Source organism: Manihot esculenta, chromosome 17 (assembly GCF_001659605.2).
Source record: "Manihot esculenta cultivar AM560-2 chromosome 17, M.esculenta_v8, whole genome shotgun sequence".
Lineage (NCBI taxonomy): Eukaryota > Viridiplantae > Streptophyta > Magnoliopsida > Malpighiales > Euphorbiaceae > Manihot > Manihot esculenta.
This window is the reverse complement of record NC_035177.2, coordinates 25065440-25078200: the sequence shown is the minus strand read 5'-3', so window position 1 is coordinate 25078200 and position 12761 is coordinate 25065440. Positions and strand designations below refer to the sequence as shown.

At 34.8% G+C, this 12761-nt stretch overlaps 2 protein-coding genes across 2 annotated transcripts; both read right to left on the bottom strand.

Annotated features, from left to right (window-relative positions):
• Window positions 1-1650: 1650 nt before the first annotated feature.
• LOC110605600 (GDSL esterase/lipase At5g45910) lies at window positions 1651-3421 on the bottom strand. Its single transcript, XM_021744230.2, has 5 exons — window positions 2958-3421; window positions 2658-2879; window positions 2418-2566; window positions 2037-2310; window positions 1651-1946 (listed from the first exon to the last, which is right to left on the bottom strand). The coding sequence occupies exons 1-5, from the start codon at window positions 3199-3201 to the stop codon at window positions 1723-1725; spliced, it is 1113 nt and encodes a 370-aa protein (XP_021599922.1). The 5' UTR covers window positions 3202-3421; the 3' UTR covers window positions 1651-1722.
• Window positions 3422-4829: 1408 nt separating this feature from the next.
• Window positions 4830-8402, bottom strand: LOC110605229 (pyruvate decarboxylase 1). The gene is made up of 7 exons (XM_021743645.2): window positions 7523-8402; window positions 7213-7376; window positions 6293-6854; window positions 5849-5937; window positions 5635-5752; window positions 5340-5528; window positions 4830-5249 (listed from the first exon to the last, which is right to left on the bottom strand). Exons 1-7 carry the CDS (start codon window positions 7997-7999, stop codon window positions 5079-5081), a joined length of 1770 nt encoding a protein of 589 aa, XP_021599337.1. The 5' UTR covers window positions 8000-8402; the 3' UTR covers window positions 4830-5078.
• Between the last annotated feature and the right edge of the window lie 4359 nt (window positions 8403-12761).

Sequence of the window (12761 nt, the reverse complement as noted above, 5' to 3'; positions counted from 1 at the left end):
CATTGCTTAATGAAGAAAACTAAGCTACGACACTGCTGGGGTCTATCAAGCTAACTGGAGGCGGGTTGGGAAGAACAATCCTCTCATTATGAAGAGGAGCCCTAATTCTATAAATGGAGGTATCAACATATTCGCTGGAGAAAAAATTAGAAAGGGAATAATGAGTGACAAAGGATATCAAACCCACGATGTCACGAATTCTAATGGAAGCCATGAGAAAAACAGGATGTACCTCAAAGTAAAATTTGCAGAAGAGAAGGAAGACAGATTAATGGAAGCAGAGCAAGAGGAAGAATCTAGAGAAAAACTAAAAGTGCGAATTTAAAATGGGTAGAGGCAGAGAAAAGACGTTTTGGCAAAAGCACACTTAGAGCCGTGCAATAATAATTGGAATTTCGGGATTTACCCCATCATTAATCATGGAATAATTAATGAGCGGGCAAAGGGGCACTTGATAACCTGTAGGCCTCGAATACCAAAACCGCGGTCAGGCCCACGATAGAGAGGCTAGGCCTGACTCCTGCGACAGCCCAAAGCATTGATTCATCTCAGGAGGTCGGCCCAAGACTCGTATCAATATGTCTGACTAAATAAGACCTGAGCCTAATAGAAAAAGACTCGGTTCGGTCGATCAGCTAAACCCACAAAGCAGCAGATCCCACACATTCAGAATCATGCTAAGATAAACGCCGAAAGGAATTCAATAGCTGCCTGACAACAGAGGGAAGGACCGTTCGTCCATATAGTCTTACATAATAATAACACAAAATACTATAATAGGTGGCAGTTATATGTCACAAAATGATAAAAAGAAAATAAAATTAAAAAAATAGGTAGAGAATATAAATACCAAGCTCAAACACATTCTGACCCGATTCTCTTTTGAATCTCAAATCATCGCGGTCTTTAAATTTCATTACTGGGTCTCTAATTATTATTAACTTATATTGTGGGGGATAAAAAACAGTGGAAGTTCAGGAAGAATTGGAAGGCCATCGATCCTTACACGTGGGTCATGAGTGATGAGTCTATTATTTATTTGTCATCTCTCGAAAGTGCATTAACTATAACTAGTCTAAGTCACGCACATAAGAAACTTGACCAATCCTTAAATCCTTGGCATGCCTATTAAACTCAACAATTTTCCACCCACAATATATGCCACTCATTGCATTTTTTAATTTATGGCTAAAAATGTTCATATTAAAGACTGATATAAAATGTTCGTAATTTATAATTTATATAAAATTTTATATATTTTTTGAAATAAAAATTAAGAATTAAAATAGTAAAACATGATATCTCTTAGATTTATTTAGATACATTTATTATTATATTAAAATTGTAAGTATAAAATTTTTATATAAAATTAAATGATTTAATTAATAATGAAAATGATAAATTCAAATAATGTAATTTGAAATTAATTTTAATTTAGTTTAATTAATAAAATTATTTTTAAAATAAAAACTTTAATTCTAAAAACTCATAACTACTAAACAGTATATATTTTATGGAGGACATTAGGCAGTATTGCTTGTCATCATCATATGAGCAACTACTACAGCTATTCAACTTTTGGGCTTGGTATTTTCACACCTTGTCCAAGTTTGACCCATTCTATATTGAAGTTGGACCTTAATCAATCGATTAATTTGAAAGTAAATTTTATTTTTCACAAAAGAAATGGTATTGATATGTCGTTTTTGATATAGTACGAGTTTACAGGGGAAATGTTCTAAGTGGTGGTGTAGAAAAAGGGCCATTGATCAAACCCATGGCTATGATCCCATATGCAGCTTCTGTCAAGTGAATCCCATCCCAGTTTGCATAAGTTGATGGATTTGGACATGCTTCCGAACCTATTTGACCACATCTCGCCGAAGTGTTGAAATTGTACGGTCCGCCTCCTCCACAACAGGCGGTTAGAGCTCCATTGTAAAACCCTGCATTTATTTCAGTCCATCATTAACTAAACTCCATTGTAAAACCCTCCACAACAGGCGTTGAATTTATGAGAAAAAGAAAAAACTGACCGTAATGTTTTGGTGAGCGATAGAAACGCTTGGCTGCAGCGTAATAATCAGCATAAATAATCCTCGCATGAGGATACTTGTGTCTCAGGATCTCCAAGGCTTGTTTGAGCTGTTTATTATGGAACTTGGAGAATGCATTGTAAGCTTTCAGGCACCCATTTTCATCGTAATCTGCTTTGTTAGGGCTTTGAAACGAGGCCAGGTAAATTGTTGAGCATCCGATTGGCAAATTGCCTGGCACCAATAATTCTACTGCACCTTCTTCTATCAAAATCTAACCCAATATCCCCAAAAAGAAAATACATATAAATGAATTAAAATTTTAATGGTTTTATATGAAAATAATAAAAGGGTCATGACCATAACTAATATAGATCTTACAGTGGCAGCTTCAGCTATTGCTTGAACAACGAGTGGTACAAAAGCTCGAACTTGTTTAATGCTCCCACCGACTAAAAATGCGTAATTATAGTCATTTCCACCAATTTCTCCCAGAAGAAATAGTGAATTTTTGAAGTAATTATCACATTCTGGCGAAAAAAAAAAGAAAAAGGAAAAATAATGTTACGTGAACTTAATAGATGAGCCTAAATATTGATTAGCTTTTGTTTTCACGGTAACCTTGTTTGTTAGTGCAAAGTGAAGGCTTCAACTTCTTGAACCAACCAAGCTGAACACTCAATGAATCGTTTGTCCACAAAACTTGCCCAATCTTTTGCTCATAGAAGAATTTAGAGTCAAGAGCTGTAGCTCCGGCGACTGCAAAATTCACCCCATGTTTGAAATCTTGGCCTTTGCCAAGTCCTAGAAAGGGTGGCAAAAATGGCAACCTAGCTGCCTCAGCTGCATAAATCATACTTTTTCGTAAGCGTACAATGTATTGCAGATTTGAACTATAAAATCAAGAAGAGAAAGGAGTACCAATGAAATCGACCACTAGACGTCCGTCGGAGCACCGCCCTGTTGGGTGGTGAAAGAAGGTTTCGCCATAGGGGAGCTTTCTAATGACAGGAAATGCCAAGGCACCAGTAAGAAGGAAATTTCCAGTGTCACTAAGAGAGTCACCAAAGTTGAAAATTGAGTGATATTGTAAAGGAATTGCAAACGATGTCCCAGAGAAGCCAAGAGCGAGGAGAAGTGGGAGAAAGGTGATGAAAATTTTCATGATCGAGTATTTGGAAATAAGAAAAATTGTGGGTTCTTATTTGCTCTTGTTAGAAAGTGCTGGTAGATGTTCTTCTGACTTCACTCAAATTTTTGCTTGGTGTAGGCCAGATTGCTGGCATAAACCAATTTGAACATATTCTATGGGGCAATATGCTCTGGACTACTCTTTTTATAACAGTTTATGAACGACTCACAGGTGAGCAAATGGATAGTTTAAAATCATCCAAATCGATCTGCCCCTTATTTAACATATGAGTTTAGTTAGCGTAGTTGAGTACAGGTGGACGCAAATTCATATATATATATATACACTTGCTCAAAATTATATAATTTTAATTTTATAAGAATGGAAATTTAGGGTTACGTGTGATATTAAATCCAAAAGATCAAAATTTGACCTGAATATTGTATACCAAATATATAAAAAGTAGTTGAAAATATGGGGCAGGTGACAAGCAGAGTTGAAATAAACCCAGACGAGTTTCTTTTGAAAGTGTTGAAAGTAACATTCTAACAATTAGCATTTGAATATAGATTAATTTCCAGTGTCTTGCATTATTGTTTATTTCAAGGCACACAATATTCAATTTAACCAACACAACTATCAAATTAGTGATGGATTTCTCTTAATCGCTACTTCAAATTAATAGAGTTGACACAATGCTTCATGCTTATTTAAGTTGTACTGCAAAATAAGTTTGTAGTTTTTTTTTAATTTTTAAGGATAATTATTTAGCCGTTCGGAGCAACTAATCTCTAATTTTTGTAATCGATGTCTGATGACAACTCATAATAATTTTTTAAAAAGTAAAATTTAAGATGCATAACTTTTAAAATTGTGACGAGTACCACAAATTTATAATAAAATTTAATATGAAAATTTCACCGTTTAAAAATTAATTTTATATTTTAATTTTTTTTAAAAATATTTTTATAATTTTACACATTAAAATTTTTTTTATTATAAATAGTCTTTTTTTTACTATTTATAGTTCACTTTCAATCTTTCAAAAATTCTAATAAAACTTTTCTATTTTTGACTTCTTTTTCCATAATACCGTATTAGAAGTCTAATCAGGTCTTTTTCAATTTCTTTTAAAATTAATAAATTTTAATTATGAAAAATACAGATATAATTCCTTTATTTATAATTTAATTCTTATAATTTCATAAAAAAATTAATTCTATATTAAACAAGTTAGTTAACTTGTTTAAAATTTTATGGACCAAATAGCTAATACTTCAAAAAGCAAAGGCTAATTTATAGTTTCATTGAACTACAGGAATGGAATTATAATTTATCCATTTAAATTTTTTGCTGTATCTGGTTTCCATTTAATCAATAAAGCAATGGCTTGGGATTAAACGACGACGTATACGTGCAGGCCAATTTCATTGTAATTAGATGGATCGACAGGTGTTTAAGGAGGAAGAGAAAAATCACACCCTCATCACCAAGTAATTTTCTGACATACCTTGTCGGCCCATCTACGTAGACGGCAGACCATTTAGATAGAACTAGTCACAGTAGGAATTGAAATTTTGTCAGAAAGTAACTCCTTCAGTCTGAAATTTGTAGTGGCCTAAATCATGTCAGTAGAAATCTCAATTGAAAAACCCGCACCATTACAAGTTTAATATTTCTGATCAGATTGAATTCTTCACCGCATCCCACCTTAAAGTTTAATGTACAACACATAATGGTTACAAAAACATGGCTTGAAAGGAAAACCAGAAAAAGAGTGACAGGACCAGAGATATCTCATGCAAACATGCAATTATTTCTAGCTCTGATGTAGATCATGGTACCAAATCTCATGTTACTTGCATTTCCAATCATCAGCTTATTTGTGAACATCGAAAACACCAAAATCATTATTGTGGATTTGGAGGACGGCTGTTAGCAGCAGAAACTCTGGATCCCCATTCCAGCAGCTCTTTGCTAGTATCATCCTTGTGCACCAAAACTTCAATGAAACATAGAGCGTCCTTTTGTTCTCCTGTTGCTCTTGCAATTGCTTCTGTCAATTCATCTTCTGTTCGAACCTGTATTAATAACTCAATCCATCAGTACATCCAAAATAAATAGTCATTATAATCTTAACTGCACAGGTTATATCTACATATCATGCTAACCTTTGCTGTCCAGCATTTGCCTTCACCATTGTGGATGGCATCGACAAGGCCGGTGTAATTCCAGTTCTTGATCACATTGTAGGGGCCATCGTGAATTTCTACTTCGATTGTGTAACCGCCATTGTTGATAAGGAATATTATACTCCTCTGTCCGGAACGGATCATTGTTGAAATATCCTGAGCTGTTACCTGAATAAAGAGAGTTTTACCACACATTACACTTCAGCAATTTCTTCTATTATTCTTTTTCTCTGTTATCATGGTGAATACGTGCTTATCAGAATATGTCACTCACCTGGAAACTCCCATCACCAATGCAAGCAATCACTCGCTTATTTCTGGCAGCCTGAGCATATCCAAGAGTTGCACCAACAGACCAGCCAATAGACCCATACTGCATCTGGAATTCATACCTGAACAACATTGTTGCAAACAATTTCCAGCTAGTTAATGATGATAGCAATATTAGGATCACATTCAACACAATTCTTGCATAATGGATAACTCACCCACAATTCTCAGGGAGACGGAGTTTTTGACAGTTGAACCAAGAATCTCCAGTTTCAGCAATTACTGCAGTGTCTCCACTTAGCATTTGCTATTTCATGTTCAAAGAAATGTTAAAAAAGATTGGCAGTACAATGAAGACGCACGAAAGCATAACAGCAATGAGCTATGAAGGAAGAATGTCACTTTTCAATATTTAAGTTATGAGGATTTAGAAGTGTCAGATTCTGTACTGTTAAAGCCAAAACACAAGAGACCTATCGAAAATAACAAATTCATATTTTCACTTAGACCTTTTGTAAAATGACTCTGATTTATCAAAAAAAGAAAAAGACCAACCACACCAAGAAACCAACCAAGAAACAGAGTGAAAGTCTCTATAATCATCTATCTCATGTAATCTACAACATTAGCAAGATTATTTTAGATTGTGCATGTTTCCTTACCTGAATGTGCTTGAAGAGTATGTTGACCCTAAGAGGTTCATCTTTCTCACACTTCAGAGGGATGCCTGGAGGTACAAAGATACGTTTGTAATTTTCCATGGCTGTGCTGTTCTTTTTCAACTTCTTGGCCAATGCACTTAAGAAGTCAGCCATAAATACCCAGCCAAAGGAAGGGCCATTGGCGATAGTCACACGATTAGGCTGCACCATGATTGCTTTCTCCTTCCTGATCAGCAAGGAATATCCAACAGAGCTGTAATCATTGAAGATGGGGCCAACAAAAATGTAGGCATCGGCAGACTCCACAATCTCTGCGCAAAAGCTAGTGCTAACAGCACCCCAGTATGTCCCAATGAAATGTGGATGATGTTCTGGTACTAGCCCTTTCCCTGAGGGCATAACAGCTAATGGATATTCAGTGGCATCTGCGAGCTCTAAAAAGGCCTTCTGTGCCTTTGCCACCCTTAATTTAGGTCCCCCCACAATGACAGGTTTCACAGCTTTATTTAGAAATTCAGCAGCTGCTTCAACAGCTGCCTCTAATCCTAACTGATTGCTTACACTGCATGAAAAAGAAGTAAAGAGCACCACTTCAGGTTCTGTAAACACAAGATTTTCATGATAATGATATTCAATAAAGGATATTAAACAAGCTAAAATACAATCCGTTCTCTAGTCTGGTTCCCTGTTCGATAGAACAAACAAGCACATTTGAGAAAAGAATGCATCAAGGACATACTTCTGAGTAAAATATGGGGTTCACAGTAAACAAACTGAGATCCATGCATATAATTCTCACTCCTCGACAAGGCTATGATTAATTTCCAGAAAACCAGTCGAATTGCATTAAATTTCATCAAAATACCAAACAAACCCACAAATTCTACAAACAAGGAATAAGAATAGAAGAGAAGGAATACTTTGGAGAAAGAAGAAACGGCACTGGCTCCCTAGTGAAGGTAGGATGAGGAATTCCGGGCAAATTACAACTTATGCTAATATAAGCGGGCTTGCTTTCCTTCAAAGCAGTAGAAATTGCAGTGTCAATTTGCTCATGTGCATCATCCAAGTTATTCACGACTACCTGCCATATTACCACCATCATGATTCATGAGCATCACCAGACAGTATATATAAAAATATATATACGCATATACATATGTTTAACACTATAAACAAGTCTAAACGTACGAATTCTACTTGATATATGTACACACAGATCAAACTTACTTGAACACAGGTGACTGCCTGGAAGCACCTGAGCTCCTGGCTAAAATCAGGCAACCCAATAGTGTGATGCAAAATCCGGTTAGTCCCATAATCATTAGAATTGGGGCCACCGACGATACAAATCACAGGCAAATTCTCACTATAAGCACCAGCAATAGCATTAATCACACTGAGACCACCCACAGTGAAAGTCACCACGCAAGCCCCCACGCCTCTTGACCGTGCATACCCATCAGCAGCATATCCAGCGTTAAGCTCGTTACAGCAGCCGATATTGTTCAACCCTGGCTCTGCAATCAGATGATCCAAAAGTGTCAAGTTGAAGTCTCCAGGGACTGAGAAAACATCGTTGACACCAATCTCCACCAGTCGCCGAGCCAAATGGCGCCCCAAAGTTCCTGTAGAGGCGATGCCAGGGACAGGAGCAGGTGTCGAGCTAGGATGAGCAGTTGACCCGAGTTGATTAGCAGCTTCCATGTAATAACACAAAGGTATAAACGTTAAAAAGATGGAATTTTTACAAAGTGGGGTTTAAGACAGCAATGGAAGAGTTGATTAATTGTCGGTTTTGAGGAGTTTTGGGTGATCAATATATATTTAGCGAGGTGCGAGGAAGCAGGGTCGGTTTTGGGAACGGTTTTGGAAACTATGGGCAATAGACGGTCTTTTGGAGAATTGAAAATGGAAATTAAGAATTATAAGTGAGAGAGAACAAAGAGAAAGAAGAGAAGTCATTGACAGACGATCTGGAGTGGGAATGTTCAAAGGGTTTCTGGAGCTGTTTTGGTTTCAGCGGCGGTGGTTTTGTTTCTGCAGTCGGTTTTGTCCCTTTGATTAGTATTTTAATCATATAATTTTGATGGGTTGCGACTGAGGAGAGATGCGGATGCGCTGGCCATTCTAGAGTAAATAATAATGAATTTGCAATTTTGCATGGCCATATGCTTTTTTTTTTTTTTTAATTATATTTGCATTATAATTTTTTTTTCTAGAAATGGAAACACACGAATCATCCCAAATATTTACATATACAGATGAACACCGTGCAATGCACGGTAGTGATATATATAGTTTTTTTTTTTTATAAATAATGTATTAATTTTATTTTTATTTTTAAATTTGGTCATCCCTAGGTCTTCGGTTGCCCTTGCTTTTCGTCGACGTTCCCAGCTTGATTTGGTCCTAGCTGATTTTCTAGCTTGGAGGGCGCTGTATGACCGAGTGGCTTGATTTTTGGGCTACACGAGGCCCTTGGCAGCGTGCTGGTGGACCCTATGATCAAGGGAGGTGGTATGAGGTTTTGTCTTCTCCTTTGATTATTATTTTCTCTCTTTTTAAAAAGCTGGATGTATTTAATATTTATTTAGAGTTTACCGAAAAAAATAATAATTTATTCTATCTCTTTTCAAATAAAATGTAAAATTAAGTGGCTATTCTTAATGAATGTGTTTACTCTGTTCCTGCTTAGGAATTTTATTTATTTGGATTTCAGAAGGCTGGGACTTTTTTTAATGAATCTACCATATTTTGGAAAGTAAAAAAAAAAAAACAGTTCAGTTTGAATTTGCCTAATGGCCCAAATTCGATAATACTACCCAAAAGGGCCCAATTCAATTTGAGTTTAATTAATTTCATTAAGCGTAGTTGCAAAAAAGGAAGAATTGTATTGCAGCCCTTCAACTTTTTAAGATTCTAGAAAACTGTAGCTTACTTTTTTTTTTTTTTTGTTCCACATGCAAACAATAATTTAGATGATGCGGAGAACTATGAATGACATGGTCCTAAAAGTTCACAATGAAAAATAAGATAAAATTGATATTACATTATAATTATTTTAAAAAAATTATGTTCTGGTATTTAAAAAAAAAACCACAAGAAAAAAGAATCTAATCAGATAATATTTTATTCCACCGAATGAAAAAAAAAACGAGTGATTTAGAATGGTTTAATTCGTCAGAACTCACCATTTAACCATAAAACGAGATTCCATAAAACGGTATCGTTAACCGTTATAATTTAGCATATCATTTTTATGTCTATAATCACATAATTTTCAATCAATTAACCGACAAAATTCTTTATTAACGAGCCAGTCTCATCACTGTCGAATCTATAAAAAATACTATAATTAATGGTATTTTTTTATAGTATAGAAATTAATAATCATAGAGATAAAAATATATAATTCTTACACAAGTACTCCTATATTCTAAGCTATTTTTTATTCTAATCTTATTCTCTATGTTACTAATTTGACCATCAAATTGGTTGCCGTTTAGTAAACACTAACCATCTCTTTTTTTTCTTATAGAATTGATCAATTAATTACAATATAATTCTTTAAATTAATATTTTTACTATATAAATAATTTCATTACCAGAAATTAAATTTTAATTAAAATATTAAACTCTTAATTATATAAAATTTTTAAATTATATAATTAAAATGCTTAATTTTCTACTATTTACATAACATTTTAATTTAAAATTTTAAAATTTTAATTAAAATTTAATTTAAATTAATTAAATTATTTATATAATAAAAATAATAATATTAAATATGCTATGTGAATTAATTTAAATTTAACTAAAATTAATTTTAAAAAATTATTATAATTATAATAAAATTTTAAAGTCACAAGTTAGGAATTATTTATTGAGTTTTATTTTTATGGAACCTTACCGACCACTAGGTTTTTGACCTTTTAACACACGTAAAGCCTAATAAGCCTTGCCTTTTTCAGGATGGACCAGACCACTGTAACATGCCATTTGCTAATAATTATATATATATATATATATATATATATAAAGGTTTGTACTAATTTTTCTTTTTCCAACTTGCACTAGCTCTGAGTGCGTAGCAAAGGACAGCAACGATTATGCTTTAACTCTTTTGTTCAAAATTTATTTTAATTTGAGTTAAATATTTAAATAATATGAATATTTTAAAATTATATAAATTAAATAATACATTATAGAGATTAAAAATATAAATATTTAAAACAGTAAATGATTTTTTTTAGTAAAGGGACTTATAGAATATAGAAGTATTTTAATTAAATGATTTTAAAAAATTCAAAGGATTGACAATATATAATTCTAGAAAAAATTGTGGTATTGATTAAAATAACAGTGACCGAATTCGCAAAATAATTAAAAATCCAACTTTAGTGAAGTTCTTCGTCAATAACTTTAATAAAGATGAATATGTGGTGTTTTTGTTTATCGTTTACGTCCAATCATCCACCACCAAGACATTATGTGCATAAACTACCAATGGGAATTGTATGTTATTTGGTTCAGTTTCCTTCAGTGAACTTGTTTATTATATCAGCGATTCAGAACAGGCTACCTAGCTAGTTCTACTTCACATTCTTCAAAAAGGGAGCGTCAATATCATTTTGTGATGGCCAGGTTTAGAATTTCTCTGTGTCTGATATTTCTTTCATTTTCATGGTCAGCAACCCACCACCTTAATCCAGACAAAGAGGAGAACAAGAGCATAATCGGATCAATTCAAGCATTGGTGGAAAACGCCAAGGGAAATATCAACTTTGGGCTGCTTAATTTTTCATCGGCTAGAGATCTGGGGGATCAAGACTCTGCCAGGCGCAAGTGCTCTATTCCTCCGGGAGATCCCCATCCACACCATCACTAAATTAACGTGTCTCTTTTAACCGTGTTTATAGTGCGAAATGGCTGCTAACGCCTTGAGAGATTTAAATTTCTTTAATAAGTTCAATCTGCAGATGTACTTCCTGTCGTAGCCCATTTTGGGTGTTAATGCAATTATATCATTGCCTTAAAAAGAAGTAGGCACTTGGGTATTTGCAATTTCTTTTTAATTGTTCCTTTTAGAAACGGCTGAAGGGGGAAGATCAATTTATCGTTGTTAATAAAATTTACCTGTACTTTTGCTGGTCTTTAATTTAGATCTTTGTAATTCGTAACTCTATGAAAATTGAAAAGCATTTTAAGCGATCATGATCCAGAGAATATCAGATAAGTTCATCTGAAATGGAAACTCTCCCTACGCAAATTCTCTTTCTTCTTTCTCCTTCTCTCTAACTTTCTCTTTGCAATACATTCCTTAAAGTGATACGTTGAGATCCAATTCAATCCCCATTCTCCCCTCGAATTTCGAGTGGAAAAGATGATCGGACTCATTCTACAACTTCAAATAAGTTGTCGGCTTCAGTTGTAGGGAAAAATTCAAGGCAAAGGAGAATTTGGATCCATCGCTAAGCCACTCAACCACGCTTCTGCGACCTTCACTTCGCAGTCCGATTTGCTTGCCTTGAGGCTGTCGCAGATTGCTAGCTGCCGTTTTCTACTCCGCTAAAGTCGTCCCTTGAACTGTTAACGCTCGAGCAATTGATATGTTAATTGCTCAAACTGATGCCCTCCATGGCCATGTTCATATTGGTTGCTTCCATGTCCCAACAGATTTGTTAATGATTTAATTCCTATGTTTTTGGAAAATACATTAATTAAGGATAAACATTTTTGTTTTTGAGCAAATGTCATTGAATTTCATTTGTGATAATGGTGGGATCCGGCGGGTTTTCAGAACAGAACACTTGGGTAGAAGCTTAATTTGATAGATTGATCATCGATTGGTTCTGTTGGGTCCCTCTATGCTTGGCTCTGAGAAAGATGACATGTAAAATGGAAGAAAACAATTAGAGGTCCACCAGGAAAGCTCCCAGTAAAATCTGAGAGCTCAGTGTTGTTAAGGAAAATAAAATAGAAAAAAGAAAAGAATAGCCGTTTTGAGTTCTCTCTATGTGACAATTGAGAGAGGGAAATAGGGTTTTTCTTCTAGAGAAGGAGAAATCTCCCTTTTAGGGTTAGTGTGGTATATAAAAACAATAAAGTTGATGCTCCTGGTGTCATGTCCCATTCTGACGGGGCAGAAATACTTTTGTGCAGGTGTGTCAGGCGATACATTAATGATGGGCTACATGACAATAAATGTGGAGCTGACTGGTTCATACCCTCTGCATGTGCATTTGTGATCTTTGTGCTATACTAAAGAGATGACCAGCTCATAGAAGGTTGGCATCCTTATCTTGACTACATGAGCTCTTTCCGGTCACTGAGGTCGACCACTTCGGCATTCAAAGTCTTGTTGTAGTATGGGATTTTGAGAAGGTATGTTCGTCCTCTTTGGTTTTTGAAAAGGTCAGTCTGTCTGTTTCAGGGTTTAGTAAACTCAGGAGTGTTGCTGGTCTGA